At 33.7% G+C, this 25,272-nt stretch overlaps 1 protein-coding gene across 1 annotated transcript in view; it reads right to left on the reverse strand.

Moving 5' to 3' along the window:
• Positions 1 to 25,272, reverse strand: part of LOC138324074 (protocadherin Fat 4-like) — a 47,281-nt gene that overhangs the window by 13,843 nt on the left and 8,166 nt on the right. Inside the window, exons 13-45 of the mRNA XM_069269092.1 lie at positions 24,729 to 24,790; positions 23,766 to 24,027; positions 23,087 to 23,299; positions 22,458 to 22,552; positions 21,981 to 22,143; positions 21,465 to 21,579; positions 20,829 to 20,950; positions 20,307 to 20,437; positions 19,835 to 20,019; positions 19,067 to 19,302; positions 18,360 to 18,537; positions 17,778 to 17,917; positions 15,264 to 16,598; positions 14,709 to 14,807; positions 13,462 to 13,602; positions 12,828 to 12,959; positions 12,217 to 12,333; positions 11,845 to 11,935; positions 11,583 to 11,713; positions 10,852 to 10,942; positions 10,387 to 10,514; positions 9,895 to 10,002; positions 9,209 to 9,386; positions 8,623 to 8,741; positions 7,762 to 7,977; positions 6,988 to 7,095; positions 6,378 to 6,497; positions 5,672 to 5,839; positions 5,091 to 5,343; positions 4,467 to 4,736; positions 3,501 to 4,100; positions 2,908 to 3,014; positions 963 to 1,070 (exon numbers count right to left, since the gene is read on the reverse strand). Coding sequence (XP_069125193.1) covers positions 963 to 1,070; positions 2,908 to 3,014; positions 3,501 to 4,100; positions 4,467 to 4,736; positions 5,091 to 5,343; positions 5,672 to 5,839; positions 6,378 to 6,497; positions 6,988 to 7,095; positions 7,762 to 7,977; positions 8,623 to 8,741; positions 9,209 to 9,386; positions 9,895 to 10,002; positions 10,387 to 10,514; positions 10,852 to 10,942; positions 11,583 to 11,713; positions 11,845 to 11,935; positions 12,217 to 12,333; positions 12,828 to 12,959; positions 13,462 to 13,602; positions 14,709 to 14,807; positions 15,264 to 16,598; positions 17,778 to 17,917; positions 18,360 to 18,537; positions 19,067 to 19,302; positions 19,835 to 20,019; positions 20,307 to 20,437; positions 20,829 to 20,950; positions 21,465 to 21,579; positions 21,981 to 22,143; positions 22,458 to 22,552; positions 23,087 to 23,299; positions 23,766 to 24,027; positions 24,729 to 24,790 — 6,522 coding nt within the window. The remainder of the gene's footprint in view (positions 1 to 962; positions 1,071 to 2,907; positions 3,015 to 3,500; positions 4,101 to 4,466; positions 4,737 to 5,090; positions 5,344 to 5,671; positions 5,840 to 6,377; positions 6,498 to 6,987; positions 7,096 to 7,761; positions 7,978 to 8,622; positions 8,742 to 9,208; positions 9,387 to 9,894; positions 10,003 to 10,386; positions 10,515 to 10,851; positions 10,943 to 11,582; positions 11,714 to 11,844; positions 11,936 to 12,216; positions 12,334 to 12,827; positions 12,960 to 13,461; positions 13,603 to 14,708; positions 14,808 to 15,263; positions 16,599 to 17,777; positions 17,918 to 18,359; positions 18,538 to 19,066; positions 19,303 to 19,834; positions 20,020 to 20,306; positions 20,438 to 20,828; positions 20,951 to 21,464; positions 21,580 to 21,980; positions 22,144 to 22,457; positions 22,553 to 23,086; positions 23,300 to 23,765; positions 24,028 to 24,728; positions 24,791 to 25,272) is intronic.

Consider the following 25,272-nt stretch of genomic DNA (forward strand, 5'->3'; position numbering starts at 1 on the left):
GCAACTTTATAAAAAAGAATAAAATTAGAAAGTTTAAAACTCAGACAGACGGAGAGAAAAATATGTATAACACTTAAACAGTTTTCACTATGACAAAAAGAGCGAAAGTTATAGACCATACAACTTTAATCATATATGTCATAGTATGTAAGTATTACTGTTATACCAGTATGTCATGCTGAAATCACATGCACATCCATTTTCATATTTTCATAATCAATTTTTATTTGTTTTCATATTAAATCCAACTCTCTGATCGGCAAATTCTTTTTCTTTACATGCAATGAAGAAAAAATCTAAGAATACCGCAAAAATCCGACGTAATCATGACGTCACAATAGAGGTGTCGACGTTGCGTATTGATTTAGAAAAAAATTCCATTGGAAAATCAAAATAATCGTAATTTTCAACGTACTCTATGTTATCAAGTAGTCGAATTAATTAAAAGCATTGATGAAACTATTTGTTAACGTCATAGGGTTATGAAATAAATTTTGTTTGCAATTTTTGTGAGAATCCGCTACGCGGATGCACACAGTTTGCAAACAAAATTTCTTCATACTCTGATGAAGTTCAAAAATAGTAACATCAATGCTTAAAACATTCGTTCAAATATTTCAGTATAGTTATATTTCAACTATAGGAGGTTAATATAGTAGGTTAACATTCCAAGTTTTAGAGCTAAGATTAGACAATTGAAGTCAATTGAAGTAAATGTGTAGATTTCAAAGCCAATGAATTTCATAGCACTGTAACGGACAAACGCTTAATAATTATCAACCTCAATAAACACAGTGCTAGTTATTACTTCGAAAAATGAAAATCCGATTGAAACTTTTATTTGTTTTGAAATATTATAAATGTATTTGTTTGGCTTCACAAAAAAATATAAAAAAAACTTTATAGAATCCTTAACGTTAAAACAACTTATTCTAATTTTACCGACCTATGTAGTAACTTACCATTGTAAAGGCGGTTCTCTCGGGCGTTTTCCCGTCCGTCACTTGTACTACAAAGGTGTGTAAATCGCTCTCCTCCCGATCTAGCGTGTTATTCAGAGTTATCCGCCCCTTTATAAAGTTATAGTAATAAAATTAATAGGTCTATATTTCAGTTCAAATTTTATTGATAATAATCATTAGGATTGGGCAACAGGCTAAGCCTATAGAAGCCCTCTCCTAGCCTGAGATTTAAAACAAATGTATTTAAATAACTGCTGATAAACAAAACATCAGTCAAATTCTACAAATAAGACACAAGATTGCACATATTTGAAATTATGAAAAATATGCCAAACAAAAATCAGAAGAAAAGAGCTTTCCTTTTGTGAATCAAGATATGGAACATGCAGATACATTTTTTCTTTCAGAAATCCAGTTAATAGACTCTATGTAGGTTTGTAATGTTGTCTTATATTTAGACCATCAATTATGCGACGTATTTCACTTTTGCTTATGACGAGTATTTACATTGACTTACACTTCTGATTAATCAGCCTATAAAGGAAAAAACGCTTCGCTGTTTGAAACGTCCCTTCTGATTGGATGAGATAACGGCGATACGATTTCATAGAAAAAAGGGATTTGCTTCGTATTTTATTTAAAGATTTTTGTATTATATATTCATACACTGTGTGACAAAATTTATTCAAGTTAATCCTTAATTAAAATATGATTTTGATGTCATCTATTTTTATAGCTTGAGGTATAGTCAGAGCAAAGTCTACTATTACCGTCTACTGCTGTTGAATAGTTACCTTTTCCTGTGGAATAGTTTGAGAACTACTCCATGGGAAAAGTAACTATTCCACAGTTGTAGGTAAACGTAAAGACTGGTGATCATAGCTTAGCATGTAATCAAAAATACACCCTCATTAATTAAATCCACAGAGAGATGGATTAAAGATTAAACATAGTACTTGTCAAAGTTTTGATGTATTTGTAAACTTATTTTCATGATACCGATACACTATTTTTATCACTTCATTCGAAAATCAATTTCATAATTTCTTATACAGCCACTGTATCCAAAACCCAAAAAAAGAATTAATTTTAAAAAATATCCAAAAGAGAGAAGATTAAAATTAAACTCCATTAGACAAATGCTGCATTTTCTGCCAAAATGAAATTACAGATGCTTGAGACATAGTTTTTCTATATTTCGTTATCAAAACACTTCATATACCATAAAAATGCAATCCGTCGAACAAATTTACATCCCAACACTTTTCCTGAAGATAATAATTCCCAAGGGATACTTTCAAAAACACACTCTTTTAATTTGTCACATGATGTTTTTTGTGTATATTTACCGGTAGAATTATGATATAAATTAATCCGAAAATATCTTATTTGTTCTTCTTCTAAATTTTGATTATCTCCCTCTAAGGCCTTTGCTGGATCGGAAAAGATTTTAGCCCAATTCAGTTTTAATTTATATAAAAAAATCATCACTACTTTGGTCAAATCTGCATACAGAGCTACATATTTATGGTCCTCCATTTTGAACAGTGAAAACTAAACTTAGTAAATGTTTTAGTGTCAGCACCATTAAGTACCTACGCATGGATCTTTCAGAAAAATCATGCAAATCATGAATCTTGTTCTTGAGTGAGGTAATGCAATGAATCATGAATAAGGCTCAAGGTAAAAATTTGTAGTTTTATGGTTACCCGCATCAGTGAAATAGTTAAACAATACCCATTGTAATAGTGGAGATCATCAGTGACATTCGGTGCCATGTTTCAAGTATGAGCAACACCTCAAACTGTGGAATAGTCAAGATAATGAATAGTTTTCGGCCTTTACGGGCCTCGAACAATTCATTATCGTGACTATTCCACAGTGTTCGATGTTTCTACTATACATATGTTAGATCCATAAGGCTGTAGCGATAAATTACACTCACCTGGTCTTTCTCAAGTATCAGTAGACTGGAATGTGTGACAATAGAGTAAGTCAGATGGTAGTTTGAAACATTTGGCATCGAAGCTTTCACATCTCCTATGTATGACCCTTAAAACACAAACAAAGCATGAACGGATTAAATTGTGATATGATACACAATGTACTCATTGAACAGTGTTTATCTGTTTATTGCTACGGTGATTTAGTTTTTCTAAATCTTTGAAAATTTATATTCGTTTATATGTTCATAGCTTTCAAAAACGAAAATATGAAGTCATAATCGGGACTTGAATCAATACCACGTGGATTACTCATAAACATTTTCGAAAGTATCTGTTTTCTTTTACATTGCATTCAACCATTATTCCTTGCTCTGGCTATTGTTGGATATCATATGGTTTTGCATTCACATCGTATTATAAGGCATTATGATTGTCAAGTTATACAGCGGAAATGTATACAGACCAAAACGTAATAACATTAATGCCATCAACTTAACATGATTCGATAAGATCATGTGCTTTTGGTTATAAAGATTCAACAAATTTATCTTTATAAGAAATGCATTTGGACGATTTAAAAGACAAAACTAACCACTCAGCGTTGACTCGGAGACATTGAACTGGTACAATTCGTGATCAAACACTGGGTTTTCATCACTGATTTGTTCCACAGTCACATGTAGGGTCAGATTAGTGCTTTTCGATGGCTGTCCCTGATCTGTCGCCATCACTGTTAGGATGATACCCACATAAGTTGCTGTCTCATTGTCGTGTCGCCCATCGAGTAAAGAATTTATTTCAATTCGTTTCGCAATGGTCACCACGCCATTCTTCTGATTGCACTGAAACAAGTCTCGTTTAGCCCCTAAAAGTTGGAAATGTACAGCACTATTCAAACCTAAATCCTCGTCTCTGACGTAAGGGAAGAAAACTGGAGAGCCAACAGGAGATTTTTCTAGGATAGATGTCTTGTATTCAGTTGTCTCATTCCCGTTGGAATCATAGAATATTGGTCTGTTGTCGTTACTATCAAGAACTTGACATAATACTGTCACACTTGCTGATAAAGAGGGTGTCCCGTTGTCATGGACATGTACCAGGAAAGAATATGAATCAACTGTTTCTCTGTCAATAGGCTGTATCGTACTCAGAATGCCGTCTTCAGTCACATAAAATGTCGAAGCATCTGCATCTAAAACAATGACCATTATAAAAAAGCAAATGACGCATCAAGGAGAATAAAGGAAATAAAAATGTTTACGGTTTAATTAATGCAAATATTGTCTGCACTAACAAGGAAAATGTCATTAGTTTTACATACTCAGGGTTTAGTTGAATTGAAACATTTAAGCGAGGTGATCAATTTATACAGTAAATACATTTGGCTAAAACATTAAAAATATATTGTAATAAAAGCTATCACAATATAGCAAATTAGCTTAAAACCACTTAGATGATTTCAACACATTAATATGACGCAGTGTTAATTATTGTAAAATAATAAATAAAACATATAGATGTTTTGATATATTTTTAGTTCATAAAAATTAAGACATACCACTTTGATTTATAAAGTATGTAAGCACAGCGTTTTCACCAAGGTCCTTATCGTATGCCGTAAATGTGTAAATTCTTGATATATTGGCGTCACTTTCTGTGACATTGATCACAACTGGGTTGGATGGGAATATTGGCGAATTATCGTTTGCATCCTCGATTATGACGTCAACTTCCGCTTTGGCAGAATTCACCCCGTCAGTTGCCTGGATGGTGAGAGTATAGTTGTCTTTTTGCTCTCGATCTAATCCACCAGTCACTCTTATGTCGCCTGTGGTTAGAATTATCTAGAGTTCAGCTTTGAATATTTGAAACAAGATGGTCATGTACAGAAACACTGTTCAGCAAGAGTTCTTGGGGGCCTGTATCATTCACCTGATTTGGAATTATAGCCGAATTTATAAAAGGATATCAAATAATTCAAAGCAGACGCTTATCATTTTTAAGTTAAATTATTCAAAGGAGATTTTACACCTCAATACCTCAATAGAAAATTCAAATCGATTTCAATTCATCATCGTTAACATGGCAGTTGCCCAACGCATCCATTATCAAAATTTTACAACATATCCTTTCTTCCTTCACATATTGAGTCGAATAAGGTATTTTAAATGTATTCTCTTACCACTTATTGGATCTATGTAGAAGCGTCCGTCACCCCCACTGACTATAGTATATCGTGTGGACACATTACCACCGACGTCAGCGTCTGACGTGTGGATGCTGCCGACGAGGTCGGAACTCTTGGCATTTTCGTTGATAGTGAACACAGAAATGTTGTGTGTGAATACAGGTGGTTCATCATTGGCATCGGCCAGGGTTATGGTGAGTGGAACAGACTTGTTATTTCCCGCTCCTAACTGATCAATCGCAATCACCTGAATGTTAAAAAGCAAACCAATATGTCAGTATGTTAGCATTTATCCTTTCAATGTTATGATGGTAAGGAGCTAGTTGATGGGCGAATTAGGCGCAACGTCATTTGGCGAAATAAGCGTCGAACATGTATTGTAACTATTTTCCCCTTTATTTTAGTATTTTAAGTCTGACAGCTTTGCATGTTTGTAAATGGGTTCAGGCATTTGCATGGGGAAGAATGGCAATACATGGTTATTTTAATTGTGCTTTGTGTATAAGAGAAATGTTTGAATTCATTTACAAAATATCTGACAGTAGGCTTTAATGCTTGTTACTTGAAAAACATACCTCTAAATTATACGTTTCTTGCTTTTCACGGTCAAGTTCCTTATTCTTTACGAATATTCTTCCATTGGTGCTGTTGATTTCGAATGGTGAATCCGTCGAGAGATAAAACAATATACCATCTGTGCCATTGTTTCCTGCATCAATGTCACTGGCGAGAATGGCGGGATGCTGAAATGTAATTATTATTATAATCACAAGAGCTGTTTGAGAACATAGTAGAATACCTCTAACAGTCTTTAAAGACCAAAGAGCTTAATCTTGCGAGTACAATTTTGCACATTATGCCTCTCCTTTGCTTTATCAGGAAAAGAATTGTCCACGTCCATCACAACTTATTATGTAATCCTAAGAACAAATATCATGAAAGAAAAACAATGTCAATTTAAGTGCAAATTGGACTATTGCGTATTTCGAAACTCTAAGAATATTAATATTTTGTTTTTAGTATATTTAGTAATTGAATATGGTCGATATATGGTCTGTATGGTGCTTGTAAATGAATTAATTCAGCATGTTGGCTTTCAGGTCAAAACAGTTGGGAATAATATGCCTTATTAACACATGCTTGGCTATTATTTATACTTGATTCTGTTGGTGATTGTTTGTAATATTTACTGATATTTATAACAGGTAATCTATATGCAACATATGCTTTAAATTACATAAATATTGTGTATTTCACTTATATGCTCCTTTAAATACTTACAATATTAACTTCCGTTCCAACGTCAGAGTTTTCGATAATATTACCGTCGTAGTGATCGCTCGTAAACTCCGGCCAATTATCATTGATATCGCTTATGGTCACAGTCACTTCTACCAAGCCCTGCCGACACAGAAAACACAAAAAAATAAATAAGCGCTTTATTTTTTGCGCAATTACAATATTCCACGCATTCGCTATTCCTGTCAAAATGTGATATAGCAAACTGATAGTAATCGACATGACATATCTTAAATAAAATTCAAAATATCTTCCGGATATCATCTAGTTATAAATTTAAAGATCCTCCACCGCCGACGAATGGTTATTGTTATCCATTAAAATTGGAGCAGATGAACAAGTATTTTTTCAGTAACAAAAGTTACTTAACCTTCTTGTTTAACTTCAGAGTAGAGTATTTTTAAATAATTAATTGCATCCCTTAAATATATATGGTACCATTCCCTATATATCGTGATATATTAATTGCTCTGACAAAAAAGTTAATATGTACTCTTGTGTGAATTAGATTAAGATTAAACATCATTTATTATACAAAATTATAAAAATAATTTATGCTCTATAGGCTAGGAGCATCTCGAAAAATACATACTGTACGCGTGGCGTTTCCGTTGTCCGTAGCGATAACGGTAAACGTGTACCTACTGTTGACACATCTATCTCTGTCCAGCGTCCCATTTGTTATGATGGATCCATTTTCCTGATGAAAACAACAATCGAATTCATTACATCACAAAAGATAACATTCATTTAAAAAGTTACATTTTCGTTAATTTGGATGGTGAGTGGGGTGGTAAACGGTTCATATTGTTTCAAGGTAGAGACATACCTACAAAACGCCGTCTCATGAATATGATAAAAATGTATCATTAACAATTGATTGAATAAGAAACTGTACTGAATTTTTTAAAATCTCGATTGAATACTTTTACCTTCCGTTACCAGCTTTAAGTAATTATCCTGCAACTTCGCAAAACAAAATGTTGAAATTCATAATCTGCATGACTTGTTTCTGTATGTTTTTCATCGTGGGAGTACCAACACACAAATACCAAGCGACAAATCATATGATTTTGGTGAATATTATCAACTCATTAATACAGAATCTAGGTTGGAAACCTCCCTTTTATGATATATGATACTCTAAAGTAATCTTTTAGCGCAATTACGAAACAGAACTGTAAATTATGATTAATAAACGCGGATATTCGGTGGTTCAATATCGGAGAGACAATTTATATATATATAGCGCTGTACCTGGATTAGCGTTTCCAATACATATAAAACGCAAAAAACGCTAAATTACAATTACCGCAAAGTAAGAAAGTTTGCAGCAATCCAATGCACCAAGAACGTTCCTACTTACTCTTGATATGATGAATACGGGTACTTCTGTAGACAAAATACTGTATGAGACCTCGCCATTCTTTCCTGGGTCCTCATCTGTAGCCGATACACTACCGACAAGAACGCTAGGAGGATGAGGAAACTCGTCGTTTTCAGGAACGGAGAATAGGTAGAATGTCTCATTGAAAACTGGGTCATGGTCATTCACATCTGTAACGCTGACCGTGACATTCACCTATATAATAAAGTATGTCAGAATATAAAATTATGTTCTGATTCTAATTTAGGCAAGTCAAAGCTTAACAAAATATTCGGCACGTATGAAAGCAAAATCATTAAAAAAAAAACAAAAAAAACCATGGATGTGTCAATTCTTAATGCTTTTTCAAATCCTGTGATATCTCATGCTGTACTTACTTTATAGTTAAAATTATGACGTTTACTACTATATATACAGTGGGACTCGGTTTAGTCCATGAGGAATGGAAACATTTTTCAAATTATCCAGATTTCAAAATAATCAAGGAGAAAGACAATCGAATTATGTTGACAAGGATTATAATACTTTTCAGAATAAAATAATATTTCGATATAGCCGATTTTAAATTAAGTGGTTCCACTGTATCTGATAAAGAAAATAAAAGATACTTATGAAGCTATTTATACCTTTAGCAAAAGTTATGCATACTTAAGTCATGACCAGTAATCTGGATTAAGGTTATGTTATGAATACATGTATGTCGATCAGAAAGTAGTAAGTAAATGTTTTCTCTTAAGGAATACGTGACAAAAACATTAAAAATCGATTAAACAACACCTACACAATACCAGAAATCAACAGCCTAATGTTATAATCATTCATCATATATATGAGACATACCGTAGTGTTGTATTCTCCGTCGGTAGCTTCAATCTGTATATGATAAGGTGTTGGGTGATTCCCAAGGACGACTTCGTGTGTCAAGGTCAAAACGCCGTAATCGTCAACGTCAAATAAGTCTGTAATACAGTACTATACACTGTTAAATTACCATATTCATGTATTGCCTGTAGACATAAATGCGAGTTCTTCTCTATATATTTTTAAAATAGCAATTTAAGTTTGACAAATATTGGTAAAATTTGAATAAGAGAAAGAAACAACAACTGATGGTTTTTTTTCTTCGGAAAATTACTTTAGCCTGTCTTTATGTTATGAAAATAAGACGTTGGAAAAATATAATGTTTGTTTCAAATTAGAAATGAAATAAAATTAGGATAGAGTAGGATTTTAGAAAAGTATTACTGTAGAAATGATATTATTTGCGGTTTCGATTATTTCTCTTTCTACAGATCACTGCGAGCTTCCTTCTTCTTCATGGTATTTGAAAAGTTTACATTTACTTTCATTATACATATTCAAACCAAGAACGGATTTAAAGGTAACTGATCAACAAAACACGGATATCCAACGGTTTCATACTTACCTTGATTATCCAATATTAAGTAAGATATATTTCTGTTGATGGGAAGCACATCCTTGTCGACTGCCGTTAAGTGTATTACAGAAGTACCAGATGGGGACCCCTCCATTACAGACGCACTGTACGATGTTTGCTGGAACTCCGGTACACAGTCATTGATATCCTCGACGTTCACAAAGACCTATCGGGTAAAGTAATGTTGATCATCTTCTTAATGTACACTAACTTAATTTCGTGTGCAATAAAACTTTTTACAAGCGACTAGGAGGAGAAACCATTGTTCATCTCCGGCACAAATAGAGCCATAGTGGCTCTAACCGCGACATTTAATTGCGGTGGGTAGATCTTGCATTTTTAAAATGCGAAATTTAGTTGGTTCAAAGGTCTACTTGGTTGACAGCAGTTTGTTTAAAACATATGAAATTTAATGTGGATAAAAGTCTTCATTGTTACCGTACAACAGTTATACCATATCTGTTTATGGTAAATGTTTGAAAATAAAATATGAATTACAAAAAAATGTTTGTGCATTAAATATTTCCGTATTGTATTGTTTGGTATACAGAAGAGGACGTAATGAGTTGTAATAATTCGTATCCAATCCTTTCGTTTGGTTTCAATAAAAAAGTGTTTTCATTTCAAAGATTTCGTTTACATGTACATACTTGATACTTATAATATATACTAACGGTTGCAGTTCCCGATAATCGAGTTTCGCCCTGGTCAGCTGCCTGAATTACCAGTGTGTAAATCGAGGTATCCTCTCGGTTTAGTGACGTCAGCACGCTAATCACACCCTAAAATTAAGTATTAGATTATTAAAACTAAATTTCCATTCAGAGGACACTTTTTGATACGCAAATGAACTTTCTTATTTTCTATAGCCGTTTAGAAGGTATTGATGTGATGATTCATATTGCCATGCATAGAAACTATACAGATGTAAGTTAAATTATTATAACTTATAGGACACAACTGCTTAATATGGAACGGTTTATGCAATAATTAAAAATCATCTTTATTCTGTAAAAAATACGATAATATACTGACAACGACTGAAAAAGAAACAAATCCTTTTTTTCTATCTAGGTTATCCAGTAAAATCCTTAATCAGAATGTTAAGATTAAGAAAGATGTCGAACATTAACAGAGTGTGCTTTTTTTCCATCTGAATGTCTTACCGTTGTGTTGCCAATAACAAAATGGTGTCCGAAATCCTGAGATATAATACTGTACTCTAGCTCAGCATTAGATCCCTCATCAATGTCATCAGCCTCAGTTCGTATGGTAAGTAGGTCACTATCTGGACCTAAAATACAGGATGATTTAAATTGATAAAACACCGACTCGTTTCATTCGATCACATCAAACACTGCGTTATGAACTTCTTTACAATTATCTGAGATAACGAAATCATTACAAATCATATTGAGAAGTTTAATCGTTTGTACCAAATCTCATGATGCCGATCGCGACTGTTAAACTGTCAAATCAGATTTAGAATTAGATTTCAAAACATTCGAGTACCAGCATATTGATCTCTAGAGGGACACGATTACTGTTTGGAAATCAATAACATCATAAAAGTGGTAAATGTCCTGTGTGTTTTAGTAATATAATTTTAACTATTTACATGACTGTCATACCTTCATTTACTGTGACATTGTATGTATCATTTAGAAATTCTGGCTTGTTGTCGTTGACGTCCAGTATGGTAATGTTTAATGAGGTCGAGTTCTACAATACAAAGAAGAACATATAAATGAAATATAAAGATAATATTGCAAAATCATGAAATGGTTTCAAGCATGTAGATCTTATGTTGTTTTATACGTTTTAAAGATTTTCAAGCAAACAATATCGACAGTAACTTTCTAGGAATTTAATTATCAATTAAGAAAAGTTTTGATTTGCATTTGATACTTTTATTACCTAAAGATTGTAACCTTAAATGATATATTTAAGAAAAGTCAAATTGCCAAATGATGTTATTTATGGCATGTTGCATGATAAGAAATTCAGGTCCAAATATTATGTTACGGACAATTGTTTAGTTAATGAACCAAACTTCCTGTTCAGCTAGACTGTTGACCTAAATAGGAGGAGTTTACCACATTCAACCAAAACCCTGTATTTTTTGTAGTTTTTATAGTTAATGTGCATGAAATCCTAATACTGTGGCGTATATATAGTGGTAGCCGTTAGAAGACATGATATAAGTGTGCTCGTCCGAGATTGAAATACTGGAGAACATACTTTGAAAACGATTTGTGCACACGAGTTCAATAACGTAGCAGCGAACTGAGAGTGAGACCAACAAATCATAGGTGACGAATACATGTAGTTGACGATGCCATGCGCTTATGGCTTAACTTACCGTGTGATTAGCAGTATCCATGACCTTGACCTCGAGGACATACGACGAATTAACCTCACGATCTAGATGGCGATTTAGAATTACGTATCCCACTCCTTCGTCACTCCGAATTGAAAACTGGCCATAATAATCTGAAATTATATTCAAGGACGATTCAAAATGTTATACATATTTTTTTTTTCATTTTTGATATAACCGACAGTGCAAAGCAAAGATAACGACTCTGTGCAGTGGTGCATGACGTGAGTTTATTATAGCAGACCATTGGTAAGAGAGTATTGGAGCTTTCCGTCGTCAAGGTGATCTGCATCCATGGCACGGAGTTGGTAGAAACTAGTACCAACACTGATGTCCTGAAGTAAACAGAAAATCATATAGTTCCATAGTTATTCATTTATTTTTTATAGTTGTTGCCCGTTTGACAAGTTTTATTTCGATTTCTTAATTTTTTTAAATTTTAGATCATTGTACTATGTAACTTCATTACACAAGAATCCCTACATACGAATAAATAACTAAATCTAATATACCAGCTGCAAAAAAGAGACTGATCTTTTCGCATGCATGCTGACATCAAACTTCTTATTGTGTATTAGATGCAAACAAAGATTGAAAAAAAACCATGAATATTTACCTCTGTGATCGACTTATAAAATGTTTGAGTTGAAAAGAAAGGATAATTGTCGTTGACATCTTGTACCGCAACTGCTGAATCCATAGTATCGTTGAATATTCCATCATCGACTTGGATCTGCATCAACAGATTAAATGGTACACCTTAAAATTCATTACGATCACTTTAATTATGATGTTTAAATCCTATAAAACATTTCTTATATCCATCAATTTACAGCAAAACACGTTGATAACAAAGTCATTTATAATGCCTTCAAGTTTATAACACAATGCTTTTCGTTCTCCTTCAAATTTTCTACGAGGTGTTAGGAATACGGGGGTCTCGAGATCCCAAAACGACGTGGGTAAAGTACAAATTATAGTTGATTCTTCCATCTTCCGGTGATTATGACGTTACAAAATTCACGTCAAGTGATGACGTAATAATCAGCGGAAGGTAGGACTAATCGACGATAAATTGTACTTTACTCACGTCGTGTTTGGATCTCGAAACCACCGTATTTTGTTAACGAACTACAAATATATGTTTATAACGAAATAATTTTGTTGAACCCGAGAGTTTCGTTATGTTTTACCAAATGTATTAGTGAAATCATAATTTGGGCTCACCATTAAGTTGAAGTGTGTAACGTTCTCATAGTCCAGCGAGGATGCAATGAAAACACATGCAGAAAGTGATCCGTTGTTGCTTTCAATTCCAAAAGGCGAAGCAGAGTTGACATCAAGGATGATGAACGTTAGCTGGAGTGAATAGCAAGGATGAATTCAAAATTAATTTCTATTGCTTTAATTTCGTTATGTAATGTACAAGATATGTCGTTATTTTAAATAAAGTTTAAGTTTGATTCTTTTACATATTGGGGGTTAGGAAAGTAATTTAACATTGAATAGTCTCTTACTTTACATTAAGATGGAATTCATTTTACCCATGCAGTGGTAAAGTATAACTCTGAGATGAAAGTAAGCATGACATAAAATGCACATTTATATTTATATTAAAGCTTTACAATCAGATACATTATTGTTATCATAACCAATCACACAGGGATTATGCATTGGAGAATTTGAGTTATTTACTCAGTTGACTAAGTTCTGAACTTTGGAGATTAAAATTTGTTTAAGAATTTTATTTCTTTAAGGTGACGGGACCTGGTAAAATTTGTTCTTTTTGATGACATAAAGCCTTGAATATTAGGCGATTGTGGTCATATCGGGTTATTTGGAGGAGATAATGCGATATTACCTGTGGATCACTATCTTTGTCCATAACCGATACAGTTTCGATACAGGTTCCAACAGGCGCTGATTCCAGTACGGTAACCGCAGCATGACTGGTTTGGAAGATCGGAGGCTGGTCATTGACGTCTAACACTTCTATATCCACCTGTAACGATTTATCCTCTTAATATCACATAAATAAAAACAGGTGATTTAATAGTTCATAAACGGATACCTTAACAATAAATATTGTAGTACTTTGTTTGGGCTGAATCTAATATTGAATTGATGAACTTGACAAGTGGAAAGGTCTTTGCAATACAATGCGATTCAAAACCCAACTTAATGTGGAGTTTTGAATAAATGACTATTATTTTCAAATGAATAACAACGTGAAGTCAGTAATCGAATGGGTCGTTATTCTCATCGGGTTATTTCTAATGTAAAACAATAATGTCGATGTTAAAAGGAACAATTTGATTAATCAAAAGTTTGTAATCTAGCAGTAAGATTAAATTTGTTTCTATTATGTATTGTTACGGAAAATAATTAATGCATTCCGACCATGTCGTAGAAACTTGCATTACACATTTTCACGAACAAATGGCCATACGGTACATGTATATATATTCTACCACGCATTACAGATGTTCCACCGCCGATAGCACATTGGGTGATCGGATGGTGTAGTGGTTAAGCCACTCGCCTTTCACCTAGCCGGCCGGGGTTCGATCCCCGGCACAGACGTGAAAAGGTTAGGGGGTCACCTGCCCGATCACGTGGGTTTTCTCCGGGCACTTCGGTTTCCTCCCACATTAAGGTTCCTCGCGCGCTTACATCCGGGCAATCGAGAGTGATTTGCATAAGTTGTATAACTTGTTTCGTAATCGATGTAAAATAAATAAAGTTTATATTATATTTATAGCACATAGACGATACCAATGATTTGAACTTAAATTAATGTTTGCTCATGTAAATGTAAATTTAATCATAATATTTCGCTTTTGATGGATGCGCAATCGGTACTTAATTACTGAAAGAGCATAGTGCCGTGGACGCAAATAATTGATTTTAATATTGTCATCTTGAAGTAAAATAAGAATCCTTTACAATCGAGGTTATGGTGTAAAGTAAATAATTTTTGTAACAGAAGAAAAAAATAAGATCGTGTCTGTTCCTGTTTTTTTGATAGAGAAAACTACCATTCGTATACGCAGTAGAATCTTTGAGTAATTTTCACGAACAAATAAATGCGTTAGATATATCATTTACCAGAGAGGAACATTCTCCTTTGCTGTTAGCGGCTGTCACAGTGAGAATGATATTAGGTGATGTTTCACGGTCCAATGGTTCAGTTGCCTCAATCACTCCCTTAAACCAGAAAATATATAGATTAAAAATAATTAGTAATATGGATTAAACAGGTCAAAATAAAATTCTTTTTGCACATTTTGGTTTTGGTGATTTGACAATAAATGAAATATAATCAATAAAAAAAATATTATATAAATATAAAATAAAAAAATAATAATACAACTGTATTTAAATTAATTGATGCCTGATTAGTAAGAACATTGTGGATACCGACTACTAATACACGTGGGGAAATACAACAGTAAGTAAAACAGAAGCACGTGAAGGAGAGTAAGTTGTCTCGTTGGTATACATATGCAATGCAAAATATTTAATTTCACAAATTAAATTATCATTATCTTATGATAATGATACAAGCGTGCGTTATACACTAATATGTTAAGCATGGTATTTCAAGGATTTCACTCTCTTAATGTCATTTCTTGTAAACAGTGTACTACGTAAGGCACTTACTGTCTCGTTATCGATTCGGAACCCCTTTGAGTTAGGGCCCTGGTGGGTAAGGTGATACGATATTGTCCCCAAATCCTCCGTTGTAGTGTTGACATCTGTTACCTCCACAGGAACCGAAACATCCTCTGGTAACCTGACGTGGATATAACTTGATGACTTATCAAACACGGGTTTACCCTTAGTACCAGTTGACAAACGTAAGGTCGTAGTATCGTTCAGCCCACCATAGTCTTTAACGACCAGTCGCAGTACGATATTTTGAATTACACTTGAAGAAACATTTTCCGATGCATATATTTTACCTGTCAACGGTACTACATGAAATTTGTCGTTTTCATTAAGCAGTGTATAAGTAAGTTTGTCGAACATGTAAGGACTAGCATGGTCAGGATCAGTTGCGGTTACTATTCCTACTAAGTCACCCGCTGTAATATTTTCAACGCTGCATATACTGGTAACGTTCTTGACAAAATGCGGTCTTTCGTTTATATCGATGACATCTACGCGAACGTCTGTTGTTGCCGTTTTAAAGTCGTCGGCTTGGTCTCTAGCCTCTACTTGTAGAATATAATTATGTCCTTTTGTATAGTCCAATGTGCCATTGAGATAAATTTGTCCAGTGACTTTGTCAATTCTAAAATGTCTATGACCTCCGGAAACAATGGAGTATTCCACGGAACCAGCGGGTCCACACGGTCCGGGAAGTACACAATCAGCATCCGTCGCGGATACGCTGATAACACTATCGTTGTATGTTTGGTGTTCCGTTAAATTCACTACATACAGGGTATCTGTGAATACCGGTGCATTATGATTAGATGTATCAATAAGAATAACCAGCTGCGTTGAATTTGACTTTGGTGGCTCTCCGTAGTCAATTACATGTACATCCATCATGTATGTGCAGTTGACACAGAAATGGACATGTTCATTGACAACAGTTCTCACAACACCAGTATAACTATCGATCATAAAATTACCCTCGCCACCCGATAAGTAAAATGTGAAACCCGAGTTCGATATATCGGCGTCAGAGGCTCCTACTGTTAATACGTAACTTCCGTTTTTGGCATTCTGGGAAATGACGCCATTGTATGACGTACTGTTGAACGCTGGCGTGTTATCATTGACATCAGACACATTGACTTGGATCATTTGTGATCGGATATGTCCAACGACGCCATCAGAAACAGAAATGATGAGGTTGTATAATTGTACATCTTCAGCGTCAAGTTCGGAATTCGTATTCAATGTCCTATTATCAAACACAAATCTGGTGTTATTTACTGATAAAGTCACATTTTCAAATGGCGTGTCAGGATCATATACAGCAACCTGCAACATAAAAAATATTCATAAAGTCTTAAAGTTATATAATCAGTTTTTTGGTTTGGCAGAATAACCGTGTCTTTTCAAGATATATTTGACTTTAAGGCACTCAAGTCTAGCTTTCAAGAGTGGCCTTTTTTCTATGCAGGTCTATTATCGCGATTTTAAAATGTAATATACAGTATTTCTGACTGTAGTTGCAAGTAAATAAACAATGAGCAAAAGTATACATGTATATATTAAACGATAACGACCAAGGTTAAACTTAAGTAAAAATACTCAATACTTTTAACATTTGGGATTTAATATATATACTGTAATGCCGTAATATGTTTCGAAAATCGTTTCCGAGAAATCTTTACTTGTCACAGATCTGTATACAAGGAAATATCTTAATATACTTTTTGAAAACTAGTGATATGACCAATTTCTATATTATGCGCGAAAATCGACACACCTGTCCTATTAAAAAATTCTCTTGCAAAAACACACACATACAAGTTTCAAGTAAGGTATTTGTGTTCAATATTCGTATACGATACAAAGTGGACGTATAGAGCTCGTATGTGTCGATTCAGTTGTTTTATATAGGGGTTGGCGAGGGAGAAATAAAACGATCATCTTCGAGAAGTAATGTCTGAAAATCGATTTTGAAAATGCTTTTCAACTAACGTTGTCAGTTTTAAGCATTATCACTGTTAAAACACAGACGTTTGGCTCTATAGACATTTCTCTCTCTCTCTCTCTCTATATATATATATATATATATATAAACATCGGAAAACAGCCGGATTTCTACTGGTTTGACACTGTGGTGTCCTCCGATGAACACACCAGTGTTCTAATGAGTAGCTCGAAAACAACTGCATGTCAACACTTCAGTTTCAAAGCAATGAAAGTTGGGTAGAAAAAAAGATACGGCATGATATATATTGCGTCATATACCAAATTAAAGATAAATTATCTGGCTCGTGATTCAGAGTATTCTCATTGTCATATCTAATACGATTTGTTAATAATCATACTGTTTATGAAAATGGGTAGTATTATATGGCCTGTCGAGTTATAGACCTTGACAGAGTATTACACATATATACAGAGAATTTTTTTATAGAGCCAACCGCCTGTGGTTTAAATAAAGACTAAACATCAGGAATGATACAAAATTCAAATTCAAATTCAAACCTGGAGTACAGAGGTTCCGATAGGTTCGTTTTCCTTTACAACTCCGAACGTTGTGTCAGTTATGAATATCGGTGCTATGTCATCCTCATCTATGACATTGATTTCGATTAAAGTCTGGCTTGACAGGTCTGGTGTTCCTCCTAAATAATAGTTTAAAAAGTATATATAAAGCTTCATAAATATTTCAATCTACACCAACTTATCGTTACCCTCCATCTCTGATTATGACTCTGATGCCCAAGTCAGTTAGTTATTTTTACTGCAAAAACAGAAATAAGTTTACTCTCGGACCAAGAACTTGTTCACGGCCAATAATCTATCAACTCAAAGGCTTGTGTTATAATAAAATAATTTGGTGGTCACTTCCGGTATGGTTTGGTAAGCGACAGCTTTTCTTTCAAATAAGTGTTTTCAAATATCTCGTTTATTTATGGAGCGCTACCTACAGAAGTCGCGATATCATGATGTGGCCAATACTTTATTTTAGCTGTCTTGTACCATTACATACTCTTGGAAACCGAAATAGGCTATCAAAATGGTTTTTTTTTTTGCTTTTAGAAACAAATATCACATCCAACCTACCATCCGATACCACAACGACCAATAAGTACTGATGTTGTCTTTCGTAGTCGAGGCATGATTGGCTGAACACATATATCTCCCCGGATGTAGTGTTTATTTTAAAAGCCCCACGACCGTCATTCCCGCCTTCTAACCGGTATTGGAGACTGCTCAAATTATCCAGGTCGAAAGCGTGTACCTATAAACAAATAAAATATCATAAGAACGTATGACTTATTTACCGATCACTAGACGGTATGTAGGCACACCTCGTGCTCATACACGCACGTGTACCTTTCAAAATCACGGAACATTTAACATACATCATACGGAATGCAAATACATATGCTGTTTGATTGATTTTATTTTATGCTGATCTTTATCTGATTTTCTTCAATAACGAGTGCGTCAAGTACACTGCTTTCTAAACATAACAAAATCTTCATACGATTTTCTTTTGTTCAATAACGAGTCATACGGAATAATATACGCATATATAGTAGATAGTATAAAATGATTTTAACTGGTCGGTAATTTTTCTCCGGGCACTCCGGCTTTCCTCCGCCATCAAAACTAGAACGTCATTAAATGACTTAGAATATAATTGGGAAGTAAAGCTTATGAAACCAAATTATTATTTTATTCATTGTAGATTTCAATACCAACATTACTATTTATACTTATTTTCTTTAAATGATATACAAGTGTGAAAATATTAAAATTCGTACCTGAGTAACTACATGTCCCGTTGCCGTGTTCTCCCTAACATCAGCTCTGTATATAGTCTGGTTAAACTGAGGTTTATTATCGTTTACATTCGTTACACTGACAGTGACGCTCGCCGTTTTTCTATGGGCGCCATCCGAAACAATAACCGTATCAGTTATTACACGTTGATTTTGGTCTTCATAGTCAAGGACGACTGATGTAAAGAGGTCGCCAGTTGTGTTATCAATATACATATCTGAAATGTAATCGAATGGTTAATTTCGCTTTTCTGTAACATAAAAGGGAATTCTGCATTTCATTTTCATCAAAAAGTGTTATAATTCACGGACAATCACGCATTTCTTAAACAAACATAATACTGTTACTGTTCTGGGACATCGGGTAGTGTAGTGGTTAAGCCGCTCGACTTTCACCTAGCCGGCCGGGGTTAGATCCCCGGCACGGACATGAAATGGTTAGGGGTCACCTGCCCGATCACGTGGGTTTTCTCCGGGCACTCCGGTTTCCTCCCAAACTAAGACCCCTCGCGCGCTTACATCCGGGCCATTGAGAGTAATTTGCATAAGTTGTGCTTGTTTCGTAATCGATGTAAAAGAAATAAAGTTTATAAATACTGCTCTTATGTGTTTTTTCATTATTGCGTGACGATTGTACCAGTAGCAATAACGAGTCAGTTGTCTAAGTTGTGTTAATGTTCAGCTTCATTTAAATGTTGTACTTTTTAAAACGTAAGGATTTGTTATAAATTGTTAAAACAGTGAAATTACCGTTAAACCCCACCAGTGAAAATGTAAGTCTGTCGTAAGGATGTTCGTCAAGATCAGTAGCCGAGACGTGACCTATGTAATATGGACTTTTTTCTTCCTCATGTATTTCGAACACGTAGGTCTCATTTGTGAATACGGGCTCTTCATCATTGATATTCACTACGTCTATGGACACGACAGTAGATCTGCAAATAGAAAAAAAAATGTTTCAAGGCGGGTTTTATTGAACGCTAAATATAAATTAAAGTTACAAATATTGAATAAATCTGAAGTATCAATATCACATATAAAAATGATGATAAAAATCGCTTTTTTGTGTTTCTTTGTTTTTGGACGACAAAACACTTGAACTCGATTATGTAATTAAATATGTAATTCTTTATCTGAAGTAAAACAAAATAGAGGAAAGGTGATCTTAAAAGTAAAAAAAAATAATAGAATGCAAAGTTATCATGTGTTATGTAATATTTACCCCGTAAGTTGTGGGGATCCTCCATCTAAGGCAACTACATGGATATCAAACAGCCTCTGTCCTTGGTCGTAGTCTAGGTGTTTTGAGGATTTTACGGAAATCTCACCGGTATGTGTACTCACGTCAAATATCTACAATATTGTAATTATAATAAAATCAATATAGGTCACGTATGTAATAATAATGCAAAAAAATGCCACGTAGATATAAAAGATGATATATAAAATAACTTTTTAGAATCATACAAAGACACCACATTTGCTTGGAGCAAGGCGGACGGTATTGACAATTGAGATTTTCTTCAGTTCTCGACACTTCATCAATATCTATGTTATAATAAAATAAATATAAAAATAATTGTATGTTATATAAGATACGGATTTATATAAACCTTGTAGTCATACAAAGGCAGAACGCATGATTAATGCAAACCGATCGTAATGTATGTTGTGGTTGTATAAAGTACCCGAATTTGTCTAATAAATGCTACTTTATATAAAAATTTTGAAATATATCTTATACCTGTGACGAGTTCAGTATATAGTACGTTAGCCTTTCCGTGTCACCAGCATCAGCGTCAGTGGCCTTCACTACACAATTGAATATGCCTGTCACGTTTTCTCGTACTGAACACGTCTTGAAATCTGCGATATAGAAACAATCATACTAATCATGTTTGTTTAAACATACAATGGGAAAACAAAAAAACGATATAAAATGGAAAGAAAACTCACAATTCAGGCTCAGATTAAACCAAGGGAAATATATGCAACGTATGGATATTGGGATACACGTCGAAGATAACGGAGCAAAATGTTCCTGAAGATATGGCGTCTTCTTATTCTCATTGAATCTTAAGCTAGATACTGACACAGATGTAGAAGGTATACTCTCATACATATGTCTAAACTTTTTAATAGTCGTTATTTCATTGAGGGTGGTACCTTTGATAAATATAAACTAAATAAATAAACTATCCAGTTTTTAAAACCAAACTCAGACAGTTAGATTATTAATGTTTCAATCAGGAATTTTTCATTCGCAAAATTTTAAACACATTAAACATTTCCCTGCTAATTTATCATGCAAATTACTCCATGGAATGGATTTAAGCATACAATCATGTGTAATAAGAACTACTGATTTTCTATCACAAACCTGAGGTAAATGTCGGTTTGTTGTCGTTGATGTCCAGTACATGTATGTATACACTAGCTGTAGCACTGTGGAGTTTGTTATCAAGGACATTGATATGGCCGTCGCTTGCTGATATCTGAGTATAGAGCGAGTACTACTATATAACGGAATTTGCCAAATCATATTAAAGCTATACATAAAGTAATCAGTCCATTCTTGGTTGAAGAAGAGTAGAATTATTATTTTATCTATTTATTATTTTATTTATTTATTTTTTTGTTTGTTAATTAACGCATTCCAGAACATTATTAACAAAAACATGTCACAAAAATAATAATAAAAAAATAATAATTAATAACGCGCAGGTAATTCGAGATTAAGGTATATGTATATTGCTGTATTGATTCACTAGCTATCAAAATACCTTTTGAAAATAGCTTTCTCAAAGCATTATTTTAGTTTATCAACGTGATAACAAGTTTGTATTTCACGTCTTTGAAAAAAAAACTATATCGTCGCATAGCACATTGGGCTTACTGTTAAGGTAAGAAACTCCTCCTGTTCGTAGTCTAATGGTGATTTTAGCCACAGTCTGCCCATGTTAGGGTCTATATCGAAGTACGAGCTACCATTTCCCTGAATAATGGCGTACGTTATTGTGCTGTACTCTGCACTAGGGTCAGCATCTGTAGCATTTATTCTACAAAGAACGTCACATTTAAATTCAGCTAGGGACATTTAAAAGAAGTATGAAGGTAATTTATCTCCATTAAATGTTTAGTAAATGTGAAAAGAAATAATGTTTATAATTATAATTACAAAATCACTTAAATCTAGTGTTCACGTGTCCCAAAACATAATTTTCATTATATCAATAGTTATAATTACAAAATCACTTGAATTAAGAGTACGCGTTTTCCAAAACATAGTTATCATTATATCAATTGCAATAGTTGTCCTTATCAAGGATTTCCAGAATGGTTTGTTCCGTCAATAAAAATATTCCATATTTACTTAGGTGAGAAGATGAGTTCTCCCAAGGTTTGGTTCTCCATCAAATCCAGTGAATACAGGTTGATATCAAATATAGGATTATGATCATTTACATCCTGCACATAAAAAATAAACAAGTTCATTTAGAGCAATACACATATTTTGCATAATATCTAGTGTTAATATCAATTTTATCTTAAACCTTTTAGTGAAGACAGACACATTTAAACAAATCATTTCTGTTTTAAATATTTGCTGTGAATACCATTTCTATAATCACATGATATTATTTAAGCAAATTATTCAAGCTAATGAACACCATAAACGTGTCATGACTCACATTGCACTGCCATTTAACAAATACTTGTCTTGTCTTCTACTAATTTTGACATTCTCTAGGTATAACTTCTTTTTCAGCCATTGTATATATATTAAAATACGTTATAACGAACACACTTTAACGAATTCATTATTATAACTTAGGAATTTTCATTTCCCATCAAGGTTCATATCAATTGTTTTGTAATGCGGGTATACCTACATAATTACATCAATTCATTGTTTTGACGTATGAAAATTAAAACGTTTCTGCATCAAAATTCCAAACAAGGGTACTTTAGAAAATATTTTGAAAAAATAATTGAGCTGACCTGAACATGGAGATCAATAGTCTGTATATCATCTTCAACATGTGCCCCCACTAACGGTTTTACATTGGTCGCCTTAACTGTAATGTTGTAAAATCCTGGAGTAATTGGAGTGTTCTTACACTTCAGAGAGTCGTTAACAAGTTTGGCTATGTCGCCTCCATGTAAAATTTGAAAACGCGTTTCCTGGTTTTCACCTTCGTCTTTATCGATAATCTGAAAATGAATTATCATTTACTGTTGTTATTACAATGTATATCATGAAAAATAACACATGATACATGTAAAAGACGTAATGTAAAATAATTGTCATTTCAAGTTTGTATTCAGTGATATTTTAGACTTCTGCTACAAGGTCTAGGTCAAGAAAAACTACTATATCCAGAGAATCGGCAAAAGCAAAGTACTCTATAATTATCACAATACTGGTAATTCATTTATTAATAACACTGTGTGATAGTTATTATCATCATATAGTTTCGTTGGTTGAATAAAATTTCCTTGCATTTGTCTCATACATTCTAGACTAATCCTCTTGAAATTTTCAGGAAATTTTCTTTTAAAAACCCACAATATTGCAAAATAAAATAAATAAAAGAAACCAATATCAATGACTTCACATACAATTGGTGAATAATCACTTAAATCATTTATTTCGGCATTACTATTTTATATAACTGACCTCGAGGTTATGAAAACGTGAGGGACATTGTCTCTCGGAAATGGTGTACTGGACGGACGACTGGACAAACATTGGTCGATGGTCATTCACGTCGTTGATGTTGACCACTACAAGCGCGGAACCCGTGAGTGGCGGTACCCCTTCGTCCATCACCATAACAATAATGTCCAGTTGGTCATTTATCACTGACGGATTCTCCCTATCCAGTGCGCCCACTGTCCTGATAGCTCCGCTCGTGGTATTGATCGTAAAGTTAGACGACCTATATATCACACCATTAATATATAAATAACGTTGTATTCCAGTAAATCACCTTAGTATGAATAAAAAAATAGCAATTTGACACCAACACCTGACGATTCAGGTTTAAACATAATCAATGGAGCGTAATGACAAAATCGTGTCTCGAAGATTAGTTTTATTTACATATAATGACAAATAAGTACGTAGCCACATTATCAAGATATTCAATTTATATATAAGTTTCGTAGAGTGAATATTTGAAATTCGACCAATTTAACTCTGCGCTGCCAAACTGAAATAACGTACAGTTGTAAGGATACACATTTCTCTGTTTCCGTGTAACTTAGAATATACTGGAATGCTTGATTTAACAAACTATTATTGATTACCGAAGTAAAATTGATAATATTTTTTTTGATGGAAAAGCTAATGTTATAGAATAATTTAAACTTTAAAAAATGGATGATAGCCATGAATGACATGTTATAGATGCTTCTTGACAGTTGCTTCGTCTTAATCTCTTAACGTTATAGCAATACAGTAAACACAGTTATTACGAATTTCTAGGGACAGGCCAAGTACTTCGTCATATAGCAGTGATCGATATGCATTACATTACAAAATCTTATAGGAGCTTTGACAGGGAATAAAAAGTTCAACGTTATAACCTTGGACTCGTTATAAACGTGTTTTACTGTATCTAGAGTTGATTAAACTTACCACAACGTCGGGATCATATAAAACATATACTTGTTCTGTTGATCTATGTCCGCATCATGGGCCTGTAAAGACAAAACAAGCACCATGATACAGAAATATAAAGAAAAAATCTACGATTCTTTGGCATTTATCTTCAATATCAACGATTCGAAATTGCGTTTCTATTTCTAATTTTGTACTTTTTTGCCATTATTTCGTTCTTTATCTACAATTCTGATCTCTCGTCATTGATGAATCATGACGTTGCCGGGACAAAATATATTTCTGTGATGTAAATATTGACACGTGCAAATATACTACATTTCAAATTGATACTATGATAGCAAAGTGATTTTGGGATTGTTCCCGTTCAGTAATAGTTTTTATGATTACTCCCTTTTAGTTATGCTGTTTATGATTGCCTCTGTTCCGTAATGCTGTTTGGTGAATGTTGTCTTTAGTAATGTTTTTTTTTTTAATTTTGTTTAAAAAGTGTTTATCTAATTGAATGCATACTTTCTAATTACAATAATCTTTATCAATGTACAAATTAGACAAGTACTGC

Source organism: Argopecten irradians, chromosome 5, assembly GCF_041381155.1.
Source record: "Argopecten irradians isolate NY chromosome 5, Ai_NY, whole genome shotgun sequence".
Classification (NCBI taxonomy): domain Eukaryota; kingdom Metazoa; phylum Mollusca; class Bivalvia; order Pectinida; family Pectinidae; genus Argopecten; species Argopecten irradians.